At 36.7% G+C, this 22,881-nt stretch overlaps 1 protein-coding gene across 1 annotated transcript in view; it reads right to left on the bottom strand.

The window, feature by feature from the left end:
• The window catches only part of LOC134627608 (sodium-coupled neutral amino acid transporter 3-like), a 28,052-nt gene extending 7,943 nt beyond the window's left edge, over positions 1-20,109 (bottom strand). Inside the window, exons 1-9 of the mRNA XM_063473858.1 lie at positions 19,724-20,109; positions 9,633-9,798; positions 9,253-9,273; positions 9,009-9,090; positions 8,769-8,884; positions 6,444-6,517; positions 5,814-5,906; positions 3,938-4,019; positions 11-93 (exon numbers count right to left, since the gene is read on the bottom strand). Coding sequence (XP_063329928.1) covers positions 11-93; positions 3,938-4,019; positions 5,814-5,906; positions 6,444-6,517; positions 8,769-8,884; positions 9,009-9,090; positions 9,253-9,273; positions 9,633-9,736 — 655 coding nt within the window. The 5' untranslated portion in view covers positions 9,737-9,798; positions 19,724-20,109. The remainder of the gene's footprint in view (positions 1-10; positions 94-3,937; positions 4,020-5,813; positions 5,907-6,443; positions 6,518-8,768; positions 8,885-9,008; positions 9,091-9,252; positions 9,274-9,632; positions 9,799-19,723) is intronic.
• Positions 20,110-22,881: the final 2,772 nt, after the last annotated feature.

Below are 22,881 nucleotides of genomic sequence, written 5' to 3'. Positions count from 1 at the left end.
TTATACTCACCAAGCTGTTTCATTAAAGCAAGGGGCAGGATGATACTGGCAGAGACCATGATGACCAGGTAGTTTCCGTTCAAGTACCACAGACTGTTTGGAGAAAAATATAGTTTATTTTGGTAAGCTCAGTATTTCAAACAGTGACACTCAGACTCAGTACACACTACACAGAGAGACTGAGACAAAAATAGAGTGTGTGGTGGTAACATATTTCTTCATTCTGTACATGTAGCATAGAGTTAGTGCTGTTTTTGTACTGTGCGGCTAAATCTGTGACACAATGCTGTTAAAAATCTGTTGGTCCAAATGGTTCGTGTACCCCATTTTGTCAGGCCAACAGTAACCTGTTGGGAACACCCTTGGCTGCAAGATTGTGGAAAAAATGTGTCTGCTTATGTTACTCTCGACAGAAGTACTAGAATAGTGTGTTGCATAACTCAGATTATTTATATGACAGGTCACAGTTGCAGTAAAGGAAAACACTATGGTGCCTAAACATCTTAGGACTGAAGAAGTCAGCAAATGTTACCAGTATCAGCTTAAAGTCCCTGTCAGACACTTTATCCTCTCTTTCAAACAGAAAAAAGGACACTGGACAAGTATTAGTGTTCGCATTTACAGTCTCCTTCTACAGCTCTGCTAGTTTGTCATCATCAGGACCCCAGACATGTCCTCACTCTGAACAAATATCTTGTGAAATTCATTTAAAAAAATATCTTTGTTGTGCAACCTCAATAGCTGAGATTACATGTATGTATGTTTATTCTAAGGACATATAGACAAATGTTAGTGTTACAGTGGATTAGTACTTCTATGTTAAATCTACACCGTGGTATCTGTCATATCTGCAAACCCTGCTGAAACCCTGCACTGTAAACTATCCTGTAACCCACGCCATAACCTACACTGTAACCTGTGTCATAACCTGTCATTGTTGTTGACACATCCTGCGCAGGTTCAGAGGGTGCAAACCTGCAAAGGTTTATTCTCCAATTGCCCTAAATAACAGTACTAGTAATTACCAAAATCATTATTTATGGGTTGTTTTTTTTTTAAGTTTAATTGTAAAATAAATTTATTGTTGTTATCAACAAATTTTCAAATTTACCGTTTTTCAGAAAAAGCAGAAAAAATAGTAAAAGACATTCTTATATTTTATCAAGATACCGAATTACAGTTATTTACCTACCAATCAACTGTGCCTGCTCAAATTTGGGTATAAAAACATTATTTCCTTTTGTTATTTGCCCAAAAAACAGCTATAAATTTGAGTTTTAAATAAGTTTTTCACAGATTACTGAAATATTTGTGTTTTTTTGTTTTATGACAGGTGGTCTAATAACTTTGTTAACCACTGTATAAATGCTGACACTGTCAGCTGTCAGGTGTTAGGGTGCAGTTAGAGACGCTGCAGAGTGTCTGACTCCTTTTATGATATAGCTTTTATTGATTTGACACTGTGATCCAGCTGTGTAATAAAGGATGGACATAATATATTTAAGTTTTAAAAACATTTATTTGTCTTTAATCACTACTCAAATCATCAGTTATACTAAACGGAATGCAGTGGCATCTATATAACTTTTTTCCAGTGGGATTAATCTATCAAAACACTTTACAGTGCCTTTTTTATACTTATCCATACAGCGAGTTATTCTGTGAACTTTAGCGCTTTATCTACCTGGCATCTGCTAAGTGAATATAAATAAATGAATGTGGTGAAACAGCATGTTTATAGTCATTTTACCTGTCTAAACTTAAAACATCAGGAGCTGTAGAGTCAAATGGGACCACACAAACATGCAGTATAAAGTCAACTGTCTCTTAAATCCTGTGCATAGGAAAGTCTTTGTCCCCTAAAGCCTGTTTCTCACTGCTAAGCCTCTTATTCTTAACCCTGCAAGAAACACAATCAGTAGGATCGGCTGTCTGCCACAGTCCTACATGCTGGAACACAGTGTGATCTATGACACTACCAGTGTTTATTTGTGTCTGCATGCGTGCATGCGAATTTGGGCGAGTCACTTAAAAGCAGGGGAAGTTGCACAAATCATAGGTCATGTCTTCTTTGGCCTTTTAGGCGGTAGGTCAAACGAGAGCAGCTTTCACATGGAGGTGCACTTGCACTTGGGACAAGTTCTGTCCAGTCAAGTCTAGAGTTCAAATCCAAGTTCAGTCAAATGAAGTCTTTGGAAGTAAACTGTGTTAGTCTGACTAGCAGTATTTTAACATTTAGCTTCCAAAGTTGCATTAGCAGTGACAATAGTGACAATACAAACAGTTTTGGTTTTCTCTCCCTCAAAATTAGTTTTTGATTTAACTTTCACTGTTCTCATAGAGTGACAACCCTAGGTTGGATAAGGACCAAATGGCAGACAGAAAAAATCAGCAAAGTAGCTATTGTTTCCAAATGTCTCAGCCTCTCTGCATTTGAACATGCTGGACTTCACTGGACCCTTTATATTTTGCCCAAAAAAAACCTTCACATACCCAACATAAAACAACACCAACCAATTCAGATCTACTTCAGCACTGGCACAAACTACTTAAACTCAGGCAGAGTGAAAGGCACTTGGCTGTCTCTCCACCACACGATAGCTTTCTAATTCAAGAGCCACTAGTCATAAATAAAGCTGCAGACCCACTACACACCCCTCATTCCTCTTAGTCCTGTGACGCCATGAATTTGGACAACGAGGTTCATCGAGTGGACATGAACAGTGTGTGCCTCCGTTGCTACAGGGCTGGCCCTGAGCTGACCTATCCTCAGCCTCAGAATTTGGCACCCCATTTTACACCACCTGCTGCTGTCATTTATGTGTGTGTGTGTGTGTGTGTGTGTGTGTGTGTGTGTGTGTGTGTGTGTGTGTGTGTGTGTGTGTGTGTGTGTGTGTGTGTGTGTGTGCGTGTGTGTGTGTGTCTTTGTGCAAGGCATGTAGAGCAGTTACAGAGCTCAATACAGCCAAATACATTTCATTTGGCTATAAGCGTTTAACGTAGGTGGCAAGTAGGTTGAGAACTACGAGAGAACTGCTGTTGTTATGTGGGTTTAGGTTGTCTCAGTTGGTTTTAATCTTAATCTTGAGACTTGATAATGTTGAGGTCAGGATTCTGGATTGCCACACTATCTGTTGCAAGACCCCTTACTGCTGAAGGTCTTTTTTTTATGACTTTAAATATCTGAAGCACCTACGACTTGAACAATTATGTAATTATGAGTCCATGCATCATTCATTCCCTTCTGCTTATTGAATACAAGGTCGTGGGGAGGCTGGAGTCTATCCAAGCAAGGGAAAAATTCCACTAAAATACACAAACGAGCAAAAATTGGAACAAGCCCTATGCTTAGATGAATATCTTGTGTCAAGTCCATTTAACTCAGAAGGTCTGCACCTTATGCCCTGACATGTGTAATCCTGCTATTTGGCATTATATAAATAAAACTAAATTGAACTGAATAAAGTATTCTGTTGAGTATCTTGAGTTATTGAATATCTGCCCTCAGACCGTCTAGGCTGCAGCATATAAGTATTATAGCTGCAATCCATTTTGAGGACAAGGGTTTTTTTTAGATTTAAACAGACAGCTGGAATCTACTTCAGTCCTCCGTGGCCTTATGCAGACCGTGTCTCTGGCATAACTCTGACGTGGACAGTGCTTGCCTCTACAAGCTGACAGTAGTGAGGATTGATGTTGTGTGCTTTAGTATCAGATGCCCAATCATGTCCTTCCTGTTGTTCAGCCAATTCCAGGCTCCCATTCTCATTACACCCCCAAACCAACTGAATCAGTAAATGCTGCAAACTGGGCCAGGCCCCATGACCCTGCACACAGTGTCTCAGCTCTGGGTCAACAACAGGCAAGACTCATGTGCTCATGTCATCACTATCCCGGTGGTGTAAATACTGAAAAGGACATAAATGACAAGACTCACTCGCTGTTGGGCTCAGCCTTCAGGAAAGCTTGGATGACCAGCGGTAACTCGGATTTAACAATGTAAAGGTAGCTGGACATAGCTGTAACAAGACAAGACAGGGGAAATGTAACATGTGGTGAAGTAAACCACAGTGCAAGTACACATGCTAACCAAACAGACATCAGAAAAACCATGACACAAGTACACTTACCACATCATGTTTACATAGGTGACACAGCAGTCGCTACTACTGCGGACACTGTGGTCATGTCCTTTGTACTTTTGGGAAATTGGATGTTTTACTAACTTTTACTATTATCAGTATTTATCGTTCGCACCAAAACTTCATTGCTTTGAAACAGGTTTAAGATTATAACTTAGCTGAGCTGGGACGATAGACTCTGTTACCTTTCAAGCAAAAATGTGCATTTATTGAAAAATAAGGTCAGTTTTCCAATGACAATTATGCTATGTAGCTTCTTTATAAAGTAATTGTTATACCTATGAGCAATATCTGTAGAAGGAGCAGGTGAAGTTAGTGGTAGTGAGTGGTATGACTGATCACAGTGACATGCTTATGCATTTACGGCTTGCATTGACATATTTTCCCCTTTTCAGTTATCTGGATACAGATCTTACCAGGTAGTAGCAGCAAACTAGTTATCAGTATGGGGTTATCTCAATTATGGACTAATTTAGAGCATAAGAAGCTTTGCGAGGCACATTAAAATCACATTAAATCACATCACACTAAAACATATAATCAAGCACTCCTACAATAAATAATTAAGTACAAGATAAAGCTGAAAAATGCATTTAAGAACATTTTTAAAGACAAGTTTAAAGAAAGAGTGAAAAAAACAAAACAAAAAAACAATGACTGTGATAATCTAAGGTGACTTTCACAGATAATTTTCATCAGTCTTGACTCTGGTCTTAGGAAAAGCCAGTGTTGCCCGATGACACTCATAGGACTGCTTCAGTTTCACTTGATGAAATGTTTTTGTTGTTGTAGGCCATGAAATGCTTTAAATGTAATCATCAAATGTAATCTTAAAATCAGTACCAAAGCTAATCGTTAGTGAAGCAAGGAAAGCAGCTTTATCTTTTTGAGTCTGTTAGTAATCAAGCAGCTCCATTTTCAAGTAACTGCAGACATGGGTTTTTTTCTAACAACAAAGGACCAATGATAGAGCCTTGTGGAATGCCAGAGATCAGAAAAACTTACTGATTTCTGAATATGTTCTTTTTAAACCAGCCTGAGGCACTATATCCTAGGCCTAACTCAAGTGACTACATTAATTGTGGCTGCTTCTTTGCTTAGAAATGGTTGAAATCCGTGTTAGAATTTATAAAATATATAACTCATACTGATGACTGATTATGATTATTTTCTTTTCAAAAACGGTGTTGTGATTTACACACACTACCCCTTATGACAAAGGAGCAGCAAAAAAGTAGCTTTCTTTATTGATTTTAATGATTCTGAAATCAACAGGGTAAACTATGGTTTTTTTCTTAAGAAGCTAGTTGAGTAGTTCATGCTTAAGGAAGAAGGTATGACCTAGTTTGTCTCAACAACGCTCTGGTCAGTAAGAAGAGGAAATCTTTTTAATGTCAAAATCACAAGGAATACAGCTACTTATAAGCAGCTACTTCATTGTTAATACTCTCTCACATCCCAAACTTCTAAATAGGACCAAAAGCCAAAGTAATACTAATGGCTTATTTGACTATAGTTATAGGGTCTTTACCTTACAGTATAAGGCACCTTGAAGTGATTTGGTGCAGTAAGCATAAAACAGAATTGAATTGAAGTGAATTCAGTTTATAGCTACAGGCCAGTGGAAGAACACATGAGCGAACATGTTCCAAACCTACACTGTCTCCTCACCTCCAATATTTTGCAGGGTGATTGCTGTGCCAGCAGCTATTTTTCCAAGATTGCCAAAGGCCCTGTACCCCAGCTGTTCATAAGCTCGGATTCCTGTAAGCAAATTACAAACAATCACAAATTCAGTTATATTTGCTAAGATCTCTGTCCAAGGAACACAACGAGACACTTTCAGAGGGGTTGACAAATAACTGCACAACTTAGATAAATAGAGAGTACGCTGACATGATTTTTTTTCCCTAGTTTTAAAATTTGCCTAGACAATTTTAACTCAGCAAAATCTCAAATTACGGAATAAAAAAAACAAAACAAAATTTCTTTATTTAATGAGACAGGGCATTACACAAGTTACGATGACTGAAAATCAAATCCTTCTATACAAAATTGGCTTTTAAAAATACATTTAAATTATGAATACTTTATTTGTTGATAAAGTTTTTTTCACATAACTTTTTTTTCAGTCAAGCACTCTTTGACATTAAGTGGTTTTTGATCTTTTCAACTTTATCAGCTGTCCTTTTCTAATGGCAACCACAACAGCAATCTCCATGGGATTTTTGATGTGAGATATTTACAACATGTAATTGTACCATTTCTTTTCAAAACACTGAGAAATGACACAATCCTTACCCACAATGCCTGAGGATTTGAGCAGCAGATGAATAGAGTAGGATGACAGAGCTGCTACTGCAGTCAGAAGAAACCTGTGACAAAAAAACAAAAGTCACACACTCGTTATTTCCTATACAACTATTATCCTGACATTTGTTTTTTTGATTCATGATATTTTGTGGTCATAAATTAGCACTGACTGCATCAGCTGAATGTGCCGCATAGTACATATGACCACACAAGAAAAAATCAGTTTCTGACTCCAGGTTTTTTATTTCGGTAAACCACCTGTCACCTGTCTCAAACCCGCTCTCCATACTAATCTCATTCATAAAGTGCTTTACAAATCCAAACATTATGGCTAACAGGTGGATTTTCCAGTTTGAGTGCAGCTAACCAAACAATGAAGAACCACTTACTGCTTTAGAGACAGAGAGTGACAGCTGGACAGCATATCCTCAGTTTTAACATAAAACTCATTGATGCAGCCAAGGGCAGGACAAAAGTGAAAAACTGATGTTTTTTATATTTTATTTTATTTTACTGTTCTTATTTTAGGCTCCAGCACCCCCCGCGACCCTGAAAAGGATAAGCGGAAGCGACTGGATGGATGGATGTCCTTATTTTCTCCTGAGTTATTAGTTTTGTTAGCTAACATAAACTAATGTAAATCTATTGACCGTTCTCTACTGGCACAAGATGGCAATAAACATGTTTTAAAAACTTGAACTTTCAGAATCAGAATCAGAATACAATCCCGAAGGATTAAGCACTTATTTGTTAAATCCGGCTACACAGGCAGTGTTACATCTGTCAGCTTCTCATGATGTAAATTAGCCTTTATATGTGAAGTGTTTATATCAACTTTAATTGCAACTGTTTAAAATACTTATTCCAGCCAGATCTATAAACCTTGCAGTATCATGTATTTTCAGTAGTATTTTTTCAGTCTGGATAGCTGTTTCAGTGGCTGAAACACCTGTTCTAGCATTAATGTGGTTATAATACAGACATCTATAAACATGCTTACTTTGCTGTACTTATTTATTACTTATTTTTCTGTATGTATTAAATTTAGCTTGATGTAATATTACATTCTAACTATATTTGTGCTAATCATACACTATACAGTTCTAATGCAAGTACTAATAGGAAGATTTCATAAGGCATGTTCTATATGTTCCTTCAGTACAAGAGCTACTCTGTATAAACTAAACTGACTTCCTGCTTTCACAGTTGAGCCAGACGCTGAGGCCATTTTCTGCTCCAGTCTCACTTCTTTGCAGCTACTTAAACATAAACTATATGACTAGGAAAACCTGGGTCATGGTCTGACAGCAGCTGTCTGTATGGATGCCTCTATGGGGTCTGGAGGTTCAGTTATTCTGAGCTGTGGCCTTTCTATGGCCTATGTGGCAAGGAGGCTTGGGGCCTAAGAGAGTCAACAAATAAAAGTGAACGAATCTTGGCATATAATGTGTTGCAAGACATTAAGACATATAATAAATCAGTACTATTTATAAATGCACTGAAAAAGCAGATTACTTTGAGAAGTACAACTTAGTTTACCTCCTTTCAATTTAATCACTGCATATCAGTAGAATAGCAAATCTTGAGGTCAGAAAATTGTTGGAAAAAGACTAATTGGGTTTTTTTGCTGACAGGTGGGAAGCTGTCATACATTTGTTTGTTCAATATAAATGTGGGGCCAGACAGCATCGCTTAGGATGACTCCTTATACCAAGATCTCTGTGATTCCCTACATCCATGTGAGAATTCCTTTCCTAGGTGAAGATATTTCCTGAGGTCTTCACTGGTTTCTTGGCACTGCCATGAGAACATAGTTCTAAGAATTAGTCTCAAAATAGTTTTCCATATGCTAGCTCCATAGTGTACTGGTTAACACATTTCCTTAATATACAAAAGATCTCTGTGTTGAGACCAGTAGGGGTTACAAAACCAGCCTCAAGAGGTCACAAGCCAGTCTGCTCCCATTTGGGAGTATTAATGGGAGAATTGTGCCAGAAAAGACATCCAGTGTAAAATATGTAGATCCATCCATAAGGGAGGAACTGAAATTACCTGCTACAGAACTTTCTATATGCTGATAGATATAGTCTTTTCTTTTGACAGTGCAAGAATAGACTGTCACCATACAGTAAAAGCTATTGTACGAGGCTTGAAATAAGGGTTGTATCAATCTAATTAATGATAAAAGGTGAACAAGTATCCTCCTCCAAAAGAAATGTTTAAGACAATATTCAGACATCTCTGTAAGTTTGATTTGCTGTAAAAATGTCACATAACTTGTTTTATTTTTTGTTTTAAAACTCTTTTACTCACCAAAAAAGGAGTATCCCAGTGTTGGCCATGGCATAAGCTAAACCCAGGATTCCACTACCCATAATAGCATTGCCCAAGTTGAAGACCGACATGCCAAAAGACGTCTTTCCTTCAAACTGTAAATGCAATATAAATAAATAAATAAATAAAAAACAGAGTATACATTAAATGCCAATTTAAGATCAAACCTAATGTTGTTACCTATGTTATATAGCTATAATTGTTGGGTTTCTCACTTACATCTGTGAAACGTATGGGTTTCTTTCCGCCTTCGTTGGGCAAAAATTCCTCGTTCTCCAGTCCATCATCAGGCTCTTCATATCTAGAGGCCAGATTTACAGGTGTTAATTGATGGCATTTCCGTCCACCACTGAGAAAGTGAGCAAACATCGTCTGCAGACTCTAGCAAATCATGTGCTTTGAAGGTGACGTAATGAGCAAATATGTAGCTGAAAACCCTTGATGTAAATCTCTGCAAACATACCTGACTGTTTGAGTGCCATTTCTGTATAAGGATCCACCAGTTGAGGCGAGCACAAAAACAAGGTAAACATGCATTTAAAAAAGCGAATATTATTTATGAAGTTATACTTTATGTGGTTCACCACATCTGTTATCTTGTTCATCATTTTCACTATTAAAGGAGAATTATCATAGTGACAACAGTAAGCAAAAACAAATCAAACATCTGCTTTTAGCTTTAGCAGTGACATTTCAATTTAAAATAATATTGGTTAATTGGATTTATGAGATTGTGGCTTTCACACAAGTATAACTAGAGAAAGACAAAAAGGAACGCGTAAAAAACACTTGCTTCAAGCTGTATTAAACAAAGGCAGCCATTCATAAGGAAAGAATACTCACTGATCCTCATCTAGCATTGTTTTCAATGGCACACCCACATCATCGCCAAGGTCATGACTTTTCCCGTTTGATAATATGTTCATCTCTGATTGAGAAGGCTCCATAATTCAAGCTCTGTTTGGTGTATGCGTTCGATTAAAGCAGTTCTTCTGAGTGACTTGAATATCTAAGGCAGAGGTGGAAAAAACATGAGTCAGATAACATATCAGACAAGAGGCCTTATTTGTTTTTGATAAACCATTTCATAAAGACAATGTACACTTAACATGCTTAATGGCCCTCAAGACACGCTGTTTCAGCCAGCCTGTTGTAGACAATCAGCTACTTTTTAATGCTTGTGGAAACACAAGCTTTCTCTAAAAGTTCATAGACTTTTGATTAGTCCATGTGAAAAATATCCTTATATACATCTCTGCAAGTTTGTTAAACTTGAAAAGGGTGGACCTGAAGAAACCCTTATATCCAATCCATCTTTTCAGAGAGGGCCTAGAAATATGCTGTGGGGCTGCCTTTGTCTGTGCCACGTCACTGAAAGCAAAACTTTACAAGCCACAAACAAGTCATTTGTTTTTGCCTAATTTTCCTTTTTAGAAATTGGAACAAAATGTTGTGTTCACGACGTTATCAAATTTTTCTATCCAGAATACATCTGTACAGCACAGGAATGACTCAGAGTCAACAGAGTGATGTTCAACACGCCTGTCAACAGGATCTGACCTCATTCGTTCTTTTTCAGAAGTTTCTGCAGTCCATACACTGAACTGCAAATAATCAAATGTGAGGATGAAATATGACGATGCATGTTCTGCTTTCCAGAACTTCAGAATGGAGCAAAGCAAACAAGTCAGGATCACTAAGGCAAAGTTCATAGTCAGAGTACTTTTTTTTATAACCGTATTTGCTCTTGTCTTTTATATTCCAGATCCCTCGATTTTTAGTGCTACTGCTGACATCCCACACAATGACACTGTGGCCTTGATGATGAATATAAACATGAGTATGATTAAATGAGATGCCAGATCACTCACAACAAAATGCTTCAAATAACAGAGAAAGCGCTTTCCAAAACAGCTATTATGAGGCTACTATAATTATACAGTTTAACAGTAGCATCAGTGTGGGGGACGCTGTATTCACAGTTACAGTCAGAAGAGAATGTCAGAATATTTGTCATTTATCATTAGCAAGCCTTTAATTAATAGCTCTTTAAAATTTGCCACAGACTTTTTAACAGAAATAAATACTCTTCTATACTTCAGTGAGAACTTAGACAGACAATGGTGTGTTGTGAGTAGTTTCCGCTGTGACCAGGGTAGAGCAGCTCAATTGTGTTCACAGTGTCCTCTCTGCCAGAAGATCACTGCTGTGGCTATTCATAGTGTACAATTAAAGAGTGTCATTGATACAATGCCACTGAAGCTAGGAAAGAAACTTGAGAGGACTAAAACAAAGCAACACTGTATGCTGCTTCACAATATAATCGGGTACTGAGCTCTTCAAATGTATGAATACCTTTCATCAATTAAAAAAAAAAGGATCTAAATCTGGATTTTAAATTAAAAATAAAAAACACCTAACATTACTGATACCTTGCACCATGTTATCTGGTGAGTCAGTATTTGCTCAATGATACCACGTCCCTTAACGTAGCCTCAATCCCCTAGCCTAAAAACCCCTGATGTAAACACTTCCTGTTGCAACACTGGCCTTTGACAGCAATTATTTCCAGTGAGGTAAATTCAGAGGAGAAAATGTTGTGTGAATGCTATTTTCAAATTGAAATACACTTTGTGATACAATTTATGATTAGTGGTGGCCATCACACAAAAAGCAATCGCAAACAAGCAAACTAAATCAAACTTAGAAATGTAAACATGTAGAGCTCTTCAAAATGTTGAGCCTCTCACAGTGAGTGAAACTACAGTCATTATGTTTGTTCATGAACAACCATAAAGCATGGGATCACTGAATTTACAGTAAACACAACAAGAGCCTATTGTTTTGTCTCGTGACTTTACCATGTTTATACCTAAATACAGCAGCGACTGTTCTGTTGTGGTCTTCTATATATCTAAAACCCAACATATATGTCTTGACCATAATGCACAGCACCATGCTTGGTGAGAACAAAACGAAACATATCAGCACAAACACCTCAAACCAGCTGCCAAACACAGTTGTCGAGATCATTTGGGCTTGCTGTTTGCCACAGGTCGTGGGCACCTTGCTGTCCATATGCCAGTACTCTAAATGTGAGGCCATCTGGCCATCTGTCCTACAGCAAAATCTTGGCCCCAACTTGGTCATACAACTGGATAATGATCCCAAGCACAGCAGCAAATCTACAGCAGAATGGCTAAAAAAGAAAAGAATCAAGATGTTGCAATGACACAGTCAAAGTCCAGACCTCAACCTGATTGAAATGCTGCTGTGAGACCTGAACAACTCTGCCCATAAATGAATGGTTACAAATGTAAATGAACTGAAGCAGTGTTATTAAGAAGAAGAGTGGGCCAAAATTCCTCCTCAATAATGGGAGAGACTGATAAAGTCAAACAGAAAATGATTACTTTGAGTTATCGGTGCTAAAGGTGGATCTACTGAAACATAGACTACTCTGTGTTTCACAGGGCTGCATAGAGTACCATAAAAAGTAAGAAAAATCTCAGTTTGGTTCATTAAAAAATGATAGAACTGTTAATGCAAGAAAAAGCATAATCTAACCACAACCATAAAAAAGTATTATGGTTAAGGTTAGGCAATATCAGTTAAATGTCAAATTATTCAAGGCTGTATTCTCTCTAAATTATTGCATTATTTCTAATGTTACAAGTACATAATTTCCTCTTATGACCACTAAAAAACCTCATTTAGAGGGAATGAAAATAAAGGTCTTAGTGTAGAAACACATGCAACAAAGTGAGTGTGCACGTGTGTGCATGATCACTGAAACAAAACTGAGTGCAACTGAGAACACTCTTATAAAATAACCCATGAACATTTAAACTTCCTCATTTATTTCTTTATTCAAAAGTATGGAAAGAGCTGCCAGGGGAAATAAAAAGTCTGATGAAACGTTAAAAAGGCTACAAGAGCAGAGGTGGCCAACTAAAAATATGTGAAAACACAGTTGCAGGAGAAATTGGGAATATAAATCCATTCATAACACTAATCAGAGCCGCAATGGTAGTCCTACTAAGATCACACCACAGACAGCAGAGGTGAATATGAGAAGGGAAAGCGCTTCAGACTTGGCACAGGGATTATCAATGGAAGTCAGTGTTTCTGTGACAGTGTGGACAATGTTAAGGACATTGCACAATGTCAATCTCAGCGGATGGCGTCTGACCCTTGTTTGCTATTCAGCACAAAACTGCAAGATTCAATTTAGCTATAGAACATCAACATATATTTGATGACTGGGTAATCGTTGTTCAATGAGCTCCTCGTGATCTTGACCAACATAAATATATTTGGCATCAGAATGTTTGGCACAAAGCTCGCCAGGACTACCATATTGTCTCAACACTGAAGTACAGAGGTGGGAGGACAGGAGCATGACTTTTATAGATGGCACCGTAAATTCTAATTGATTTACCAAACTATGGACTGAAAAGACAACATAGTACCACATAATTACTAGTTATAGAAGTAGAAGGACTCAAATTACCACAAAGTTTATAACATTTGGCTCAAATGTTAAAAACAGATTTGTATACAAATTTTGTATTTACAAATTTTACCAGAAGTGTGGCTTTGCTAAACCAGAGAATTCTTTATTATTGTGAAAAGGAGATATGATAGATATGAGGCACTTTGCAGCATATCTTAGCAAATACATATCAAATTTAAATTTTAAAAAAGTTGTTTTCAAAGAAATATCACAAATCAAACCAGCTCCACATATTTTTCTAGATTCAGAGTCTTTTTTCAGAGCACAAAAAGTTAATAGACGCATGAAAAAGTTTCTGAAAATTGTAGGAAATATTAGGAAAATGTCACAGCTGCTACAGCTGGGACATATCTCAGTATAGAACTTTGACAAATACAGAAAATATTTGCCAGTGATTTCCACTTAAATGTTCCCATAAAACACAAAAGTAAACTAAAGCCAAATTATTTCTTTATACTAACACATATAACATCATTTTAAAGAGCATAGCTTGTCACTGATCCAGAAGCCTGGGTTTTTTAAGTGTATACCCATTCAATTTGTGTCCCGTGAAAATTTGTGACGTTCACTCCGAAAAATATTCGACCTGTGAATTTGGTCATTTTCTTTCCAAAGAAATTACCCCACCTACGTGGAAATTTAGCTCTAAAACCTGTTGAAATGCGGGCTGGTTCTAAAACTTGCTTTAACATAATTTCAATAACTCTTAGACTTTATATAGATTCCAAATGAGTTTTGTTTTCAGCAACGAAGTGACAAAAACTGAAAAGTCTCATTTTGAACTACTATATTTATCTGACATTTGAAATGTTTGAACAAGTGGGAGGGTTAAAGATTAGCTGATTTCTTTCTCTCTTTTTTGACAATTCAAGGTTAAAGGTTCAAGTAAGAGGAGCTATTTATATATTTTTTCTTATCATTAAAACCAGAGCATCTATTCCGGTGACACTAGGACATAAAGCAGGGCATGCACGCGACAAACACGGGACAGTGGGGAGCAGGCAAGCACATGTAGATGAGAAAGCTGCATGTGGCACGAGGTTCAGCCAAGAGCGCCTGGCAGCACCAGCTCATCCTAATCCACGTGCTTCCAGGGGACAGAGGACCACATGCTCACATCTTGCATTACAGCCAGAACTTGAATTACATATATTCTCTAGATCTACCATTTATCATGATAGGTTTCTCAACAACTAAAACCTTTAAATTAACACGAACGTTTTAAGCAGTTCAAAAGAACAGATGATTTATTTTACTTTAAACAGGCATGACTAGAAAGTATACTAAAAGCATTCTAACCATTCATTTTGAAGGAAAACTGAGGTGTTTAATTTAGAAATGAATTGTATAAATTATATATTATACAAATGTATAACATCAAATGTATGTTAAATCAAACAGACAGGGACATTAAAGACTACATAAAAAGAAAATAGTAGCAGGAACAAAATAAGGGAGTGTTGTTAACTATAAAACATTTCTGTTTTTAGCTTTAACTACCCCCAAGTAGTTCTGAAATTGCCTTTTTGCTGAACTGCATAAATAAAATAAAAAATAAACATGATAGACATTTATTTAAGCAACTTGATGCTTTGGTACAACTGTCTTCCATCTCTAAGGTTGAACCCTCTATAAATTCAATAAAATAATCTTGGCTTATTTTTCTTAGTCATCACATACAAGCTGCCTAAATCATTTAAAGGGTCATAAAATGAAGCACCACCACTAGAAAGCACACAAGGACATAATTCAATGTGCAGTTGTGCAAGCAGACAATACAGTCTGTGTTTGTACAAAGATTTAGTTGAAAACATTAGGCTCAGTTGTCCGATAAAGGATGATTTGTAGAGCAATAGCAAACAGCCCAACAAACTTCCCCATATTTCATCAGTACGGGTGTTCAGGTGCACCCTGATGGTAGGTGAAGTTGTTACACATCCCAGAGGCTGACACTTTAGGATCTAGGAACCATAAAATGTCAAATTTATTTTAAGCCTAATTGATACATCCCGAATTGTTCCAAAGGAAGTCAGTACAAGCACCTGTACAGGTCCGAGTAGATATAAAAGCTATTATTTATGATTATTTATGCAAGTTTTCCCAGATTCTCCTGTCTACAATCTTTATAATTAATGCTAGATGTAAAATGTTATAGACAATAATAAAGCAAAATTTAAAAAAGAGTAGGACATTTTATTTATGATTCACATTTTATTATACAATCATTATATAGTCACTGTGTTTAACACAGAAGATAAAAACACTCAAACGTACGTAGGTTCATGAAAAAATCACAAAGAAACAAAATACAACAGACAAGCGCACATATGCAGTTATAGAGAACAGCACCGGGTTTCAGGCTTGATAACACAGAACGAAGTCACCATGGAAAGAACACAGTAAAAGATACTTCAAATTAGTTTAACCAGGATGGTTCAAAGACAGCTTGAGTTATCAGTAATATCTTGAACCTTTTAGAAGAGTTTTACATTTGTTGCAACCATGGTTTTGAACTGATTTTGCCCATTTGTAGTAAAAAAAAAGTTTAAAAAAACAAAATTTTGTATCGTGTTGAAACCCAGCAAATACATAGATGTATTTTACATTATGCAATTATTATGCTTTATTAGCACTGAAGCAATTATGGAGGCTTTAGTGTTAATAAAGCCACTGTAATGCTTTCTTTAAATGACCTCTCAACTTCAACTATCTAACAAGATAGGCCAAGATTAGTAGCATGACTTTGTACCTTGAGAATAAGAGATTACATATATTTATCAGCTGTAATTAAGTGTTTATTAACAAACACTATTTAATTTTTTTGTCATCTACAGTGTTACAAAGAAGATCTTCTGAATAACAAGAATTAACCATATATATCTGTGCCATACATGAGTAAAGTGAAAAATCACTGCAGTGCAATAATAATAAACCAACTATATTTCTTTTAATATTAAAAGCATATGTCCTACAGTTATCAAAAGGAAGTAAAAAGTAACTACAACCAGCTTTTTTTAAAGGGGCTGTTTGATTCAGAACATTTTTAGCCAAAACAGTTTGGTAAGTTATTTAAGCAAATAGTTAACTCTCATTAATTATGATTACTTGATAAACTCCAGGACATTTTTCTGAAGCACAGTTTGGTAACCAGGAGTTTGCAGCGGGAAGTACTGAGCAATTATACTCTGGGCATGTGTTTCAGGCAGCTTTTACACTGCATCACAAGAATGTTGCATTTTTCATTTTTAACGGGTGAATTACTGACAGTGCAGGGTGTTGTTTTATTTGAACAGTTAAAAAATACTAAATGATTAAATGTGACATCAATGCGAGAATAAAGTGATTGCAGTGGAAGCATTATAGCAGGTACCCTGGCTTAAAGGCCTACGGATATTTTGATTCATTGTTACTACATGGGGGAAAAAAATAATAAATGTTTTATGTTGTATGTTTTTATTACATTGTCTCGGAGGGCTTTTATGTCTCATATTATGATTTGAACAATTAAGTGTCCCTTTTCACATTTTTCCATGAAACAGTGTTTTGAGAAAGAAGAATGAATGCAGTAATAATGTCGTATGAGGAAAACCTATCAAAGTGACCACTTAAATGAGTAAATTGTAAAGTCAGGCTTTTGGGATATAGACATAAAACCTAAACATTTACAGAGGGAATGGAAAACCTTAGTGTTTTCTACAATCTTTCCCATATGGGTCAGTACACACTGAGCAATAATTTTGTCCATCAGATCCAGAATTTATCATTATTGTTCATTTGAAGTCCAGTTATTTTCTCTACTGAGGGAAATATCTGACTCTTTCATGTTCTCCAGGCAGTCTAACTCTGTCTGATATATGGTGTTGAGTAGATTTCACTCAGCACCCCTTGGAAAACATGTCTGCTGCAGCCAAAAATGATGCATGAAAGCTATAAGTTAGAAATCGAAATAATGAGCTGAAACTTGAACAGCTGCTATCTAACATTTTATTATTATTAATTGTCATTCAGGGGATTTCTTGGGGTTACAAAACATTAGACTAAAAAGCCAAGGCAATTCTTTAGGACAAGTACAAATATAAATACAAAAATCTATGGCTCATTGTGGAATATTTCAGTCATCATATATTAACATGTCAGTGCATATTTATCCACAGGGAAAAAACCTGGGGGATAAAAGCTTAAAAAATCCACTCTGAACAGAATTAGAGCTCTCTTTTCAATCTTAACTGTCTCATAAAATGCTGAACAAAATGTATTTTTGCCACACAATATAAACAATATCAACAAACGACTATGACTTTCTAATGACTTCAATATAAATAGACACCGGCACATGATGAAGTCTGGTTCAACCCACAAAGATTATGAGACCCATGACAAAGATAATAATAACCTGATGAAAGGTTGACACGTGACAGTTAGACTGACTTAAATACAAAATTTCACAGGTCTCTTTAATGTGACACATGAGTACAGCTGGCTGCGTCCCACATGGATTAAACACTGACTGTGCACCTGTCAGGTTCCTGCTCAAACTCCTAGCCACTTTGTTCACCACACAAGGCTTATCTGCTCATTCTGCACTATGATGACCCCAGGACAAAACCCCACACTGGGGTTTCGATAGGGACCAAAGTCAAACGCATACACCCTCTCTCACACTACCTGGAAACCAATTTTTTTCCCCCAATATGTCACAGTTGAACACATCTAGTCAACACACGCATTTAAGCAGCTTGGGGTCGAAAGATCTTGACAGCCATTGCAGTAAAACATTCACCATTTCCCCACCTACCACATTTCCACACATTTCAAGCAAAAGGAAAATCTAAGCCAGACGCCTGCAGTCCACTTGTTAAGTTTTATCCTACATTAACACAAGCTGTTATGCTGATTTCAAAACAAAGCAAAACAAAACTGCAGCTTCATGAAACCACCTGGCCCAAACAGCTTTACTGTAAGTATTGTTATTATTGCTGCAGAACACTTTACAGTTAAGCAACTTTTCAACATAAACAGCCGCTGTAAATTCTTAATTATATACTCAGAGCTAGAACGCACACTGTATGCAAACATTTTTTTTAAAAAAAGTGTCACTCTCACTAATCTTCCACCCATCATCTTGTTATACTATAATTTGGTTTTCAGTTTCTCACAAAACAAATGCTCACAGTCAAGAAGCTGAAACCAGTTTATTTAAGGCACCTTCAGCTGAAAATGGCTAATTTTAAATGTATTTGTTACAATTTATTTATTTATTTAACTGAATTGTAGCCTCTTTATTGGTCAACACATAAGCCTAGTTTATACTTAGAATGGGATAAAAATCCATTTCACAGCATTATCTAAATTAAAATGACCACAAATAAATAAATCAAGTAAAAATACAGCAGAAGTAGCCTGATACAAATCAAGACACATTCAGCTTAAGAAAACAGAAAAGCAGCGAATATTTAGTTCACAAAAACCTCAGTGACACAACATAGAAGTGAAATGTAATAATGTAATCGCGCTTAATCTTCAGCCCACAGTAACAAAGGCAGACTTTAAAGTGCTTTAAAGGGCTGCTCTCAGTTCCTTCTGGTGTTTATAGCTACTGATCCACTCTTGCCGTTGTTAGATGTTTGTCACCTTGTGGTGAACTAAGTCGGAAATTTTTTTAGTTTCCGTCGGATATGGTTTCGCTAAGAGGAGGAAAAGGAAGGGGCTTAGCTACTCCGTACCATGTGCCTGCATGTGCTACAGCCTAAACTGCAGGCAAGTAGCCTGTTCTACAACCTGTAAGAATACTAGGACACTGGGGTCACAACATGCCAAAGTTTTACATCTTCCTGTGAAAAAAATTAGCTGAAAATAAGAATCATATAAGCGATCAAACCCGTTTCTGTGTCACATACTGCTCACGTAGGCATTCGTCCAGCTTGGATTTACCTGTTGAACTGCGCTACAGTAACTTTCAGGCGCATCGGTTTATATTTAAGAAAGATTCACAATAACAATGGATGAGCACCAGTTTGTTGCCCTGGATGAAACACATGGTCGTGACATCTGCTCTTGGCGCTCACTCCAGAGGGACGGAGCATGCTATTCTTTCTTTATTGATCACCCCCCTTTTAGGAAACAAAGCTATAGCCTATATATCCAAAGAGTGAAGCTACAATTTCCTTTATGTCTTCTTCTTCATTGCTTTCCCCTTTGGTTACTATATTCCTGCGTGGTTGAATGAAAATCAAAAGATTGCAATAAAGGTTTAAAGTATTATTTTACAAGTGTCCACCTCTCAGTGAAGGCAGAAAAACCTGGAAATATGTCATTCACAACAAGTAACAAAGCCATTCCCCTAAATAAATAAATAAATAAATAAATAAATAAATAAATAAAACAAATAAATAAAAAAGACAAGATTGTGATGTCTTACCAAAAGCTCGTGTCACGAAGCTTCCACGATAATTCCGCTGGTAAGTGGGAACAATCTGATGACCTCGCTCTCCTTTCGTGCGTTTCGCGTGTCTTTCTTTTCCTCAGGGAAGGTGAGAGTTGCCCATCTATCTGTCTATCTGTATTTGTGGATTTTTACGCACATTTGTACCGTCTCTTTCCAATGCAGTGGCCACAAACTGTTCTTTGAGAGATGGTCTGCATTGTAAAACCATTTGAAGCTCCAACTGTGGGGGTCGTGGTAGGTCCGCCTCCTTTGCAACCCCCGCCGCCCCCGCCGGGTATTTAGCCGCGTTGCTCGATGTAGTTTTCAGCCACTTGGTTCTGTGAGTGAGCCTGTGAGCGAATACGAGAAAAAAAATCTGACTTTCAGCAGGCAGTGATTACTCAAGTCTTCGGAATGAAGAACTTAACTACACGGCTCTTTAGATCTGTCTGATAATAGAGGAGACGTCCTGCTAAGTTTCACATACGTGTCCTAATTGGCTGAAAGCTTTTAAAAGCCCGACAGTGTCAAATATGCGCGTCCATCTTTGTCTCGCTATATTCCGCATACCGTGGTTCCTGCACCGAAAAGCTGTATTAGTACATTATTTTTCTTAAATTGTGTATGTCTTGTGTTGGATCCAGTGGTTTCCTCTGCTCGCTCACAAAAAATTGCAAAGGTGAGGAGGTCACTTGTTTGCTTCTGGCACTCAGACAAGTATTTATCAATGGATCACACTTTCTTTTATGTATTTATTTTTCTTAATCTAAATCAATAAATTGATTTGAGATGTGGCTTTGGTGCAGGTATGAGTTATTAAAGTTTAAGATATCTTAACCTGAAATATCACCAGCCAGCAGCTGCACAAATACAGACAATTATCAGAATTCAGTAGAATAGACCAGAAAAGGAAAACAATGAAATACAAAATAATGTAGTTTTAGATAAAATATTAAAACATAAAATAAACAAGCCTAGTGTGAAGCAAGAGTTGCAACCCAGATTCGATCAAATAACTGACTATTACTTAGCTTACAAGTATATCATAAAGGTATGGTTATACTGCAGAAATGAATCATGTAGTTTTACACTGTTGCCACGACATTAAATTATTTTAAGCAAAAGACAACCTAAATTAAATGTCACTTTAGCGTCCTCTAGAGGTCATGCTGATTGAAGGAAGATTTAGAGACGCTAATTAACAGATTAATGCTCATTCACACCTCCATAAACACATTCTTAACCCTTACACACGTCTTTGCCTTCACTGTAGGGTCCTGGTGAGTTTTGACCAAAGCCAATAATTTCTTTATAATATCAAAATCTGAACTACAGATCTGTTTAGAATGTATAAACAGCCAACAAATAGATGATTAATTTTTAATGGATGTTTCAGAGAGCAGGGAAACCTTATTTTTGCTTTGTTCAAAACATGAACAGCTATAAGGGTTCAAATATATTTTAGAAAGTGAAATGGCGATAACGTTCTGAAAATGCTGGGATTTACTAGACAACCATATAACCATTACTATCATTACTCCTCACTGCTGTTTTCATTAAAACATCACCATAACTACCATCTATATGGATATTATACAGGCTATTTTTTTTACTATAATCACATCTCAAAAGAGGTCAAATTTGACCCAAACAGTAAGTAAATGTTAAATGCAGAACAACTCAGAGGAGCCTCAAAACACAACAATAACAGATCGTGACATTTATACACACAATTCCCCTGACTTTTCAAGATGACTGAGCATGTATTGGAGTGACTGAAACAATAACCCAGTCTGAGATCACCAATATCTAGCACTAAATGGTGTAAGATGCATATTTTTGAGTGATGCCAAGTTTTCATCTTTTAACAAGTGGGATCACATGATCTATTTGTCATATTTGTCTTACTGCTTAACCATATGTAGAGTTGAATCAGAGAGATTTTAGCTTGGCTTTTTCTTCTTATTTGCTATGTGCTTATAGCTATTCTGGTTCAAAATGCTTCACATTTGTTCAGCAGATAGGTGCTAACATTGCAGTTTGGTGCTTAGTGAGCTTTTAGAGCCTTTTCCTGAAAACAGCTGCCTTCATCCATCACACTAGACGTGCTAAATTTGGAGCAAAGCAGTAGTTCAAGGCACAGAAGTAAATGCTGCAGATTTAGCGATGATTCTCTTTGCCAAGAGAATCACTGCCAAGCTTTTTCACATGCAACTTAATTAGACAATACCTTCTTTTTTTTTCTTTTTTTTCTTGTTTTTTAGCACAAGCTGGCTAACAGATCACTCATTCATTGTGGTTGTGCTTAGGAGAGGAAAGGTGACATATCTTGATTTGATGCTTGCTTAAGATAATCTGCTTAAAGTAATGTTTACGTGAAAAGTACAAAACATTTCAACAGACTGATCAGCTGGAACATTTTTAGCTAAACAACTTGCAGTAGTTGACTAAAAAGACAAACAGAAAAGCAGCACTTTGTGTCTCTAACGTATTTCTATAATTATTGTCCCACGGAGATAGGCATCTCTTAAAAAGTCTTTAAACGCTCTCCTTACCAATACAAAAACATGCAAAGTACACATCTCCACTCAATTTCTACAATATTTTCAAGTCTGTTCAGTTTTCAGTTTCATTAAAAAAAATCATGTGCTGGTTGTTTGTTTTAAAAGGGTCATCAAAAATGTAAAAAAGAGACTACTAGCTCTGTGACTGGAACATAATGGTATTACATAAGAGGAGCTAAGGAAAACAGCACTACATTCTTGCTGACGTACGTCCTGCGCTTGATTTCTTCTACTATTTCCCAGCTGGTTTTCTAGGCGTGGCTTTAGGAAGTGGTGAAACACTTTACACAGCACAGAACAAAGGTGAGATATGTAATCAATTTGTACTCTTTCTTGCAATATCTGTATCTAAAAGAAGTGAGTTTGAGGTTCAGGACATTTCTTCCTAAGAAGTGAAAACATCAAAGGATGAAAGATGATGAGAGTCATGAAAGAATCTGAGAGATATATCGTGTTTCATACGAACTGCTAGAATGAACATGACCAACTCTTTATATGAAGAATTAATATCACTTAAGTTTTTTTCTGTTTTAAGATTCGTTGGAGCAATTTATTCTTTTTTTATTTTAAAATTTGTTCTTGGTTTAC

This window comes from Pelmatolapia mariae, linkage group LG5, assembly GCF_036321145.2.
Source record: "Pelmatolapia mariae isolate MD_Pm_ZW linkage group LG5, Pm_UMD_F_2, whole genome shotgun sequence".
In the NCBI taxonomy this organism is placed as follows: Eukaryota; Metazoa; Chordata; class Actinopteri; order Cichliformes; family Cichlidae; genus Pelmatolapia; species Pelmatolapia mariae.
The sequence above is the reverse complement of the archived record's forward strand: the minus strand, read 5'-3'. Positions and strand labels throughout refer to the sequence as shown.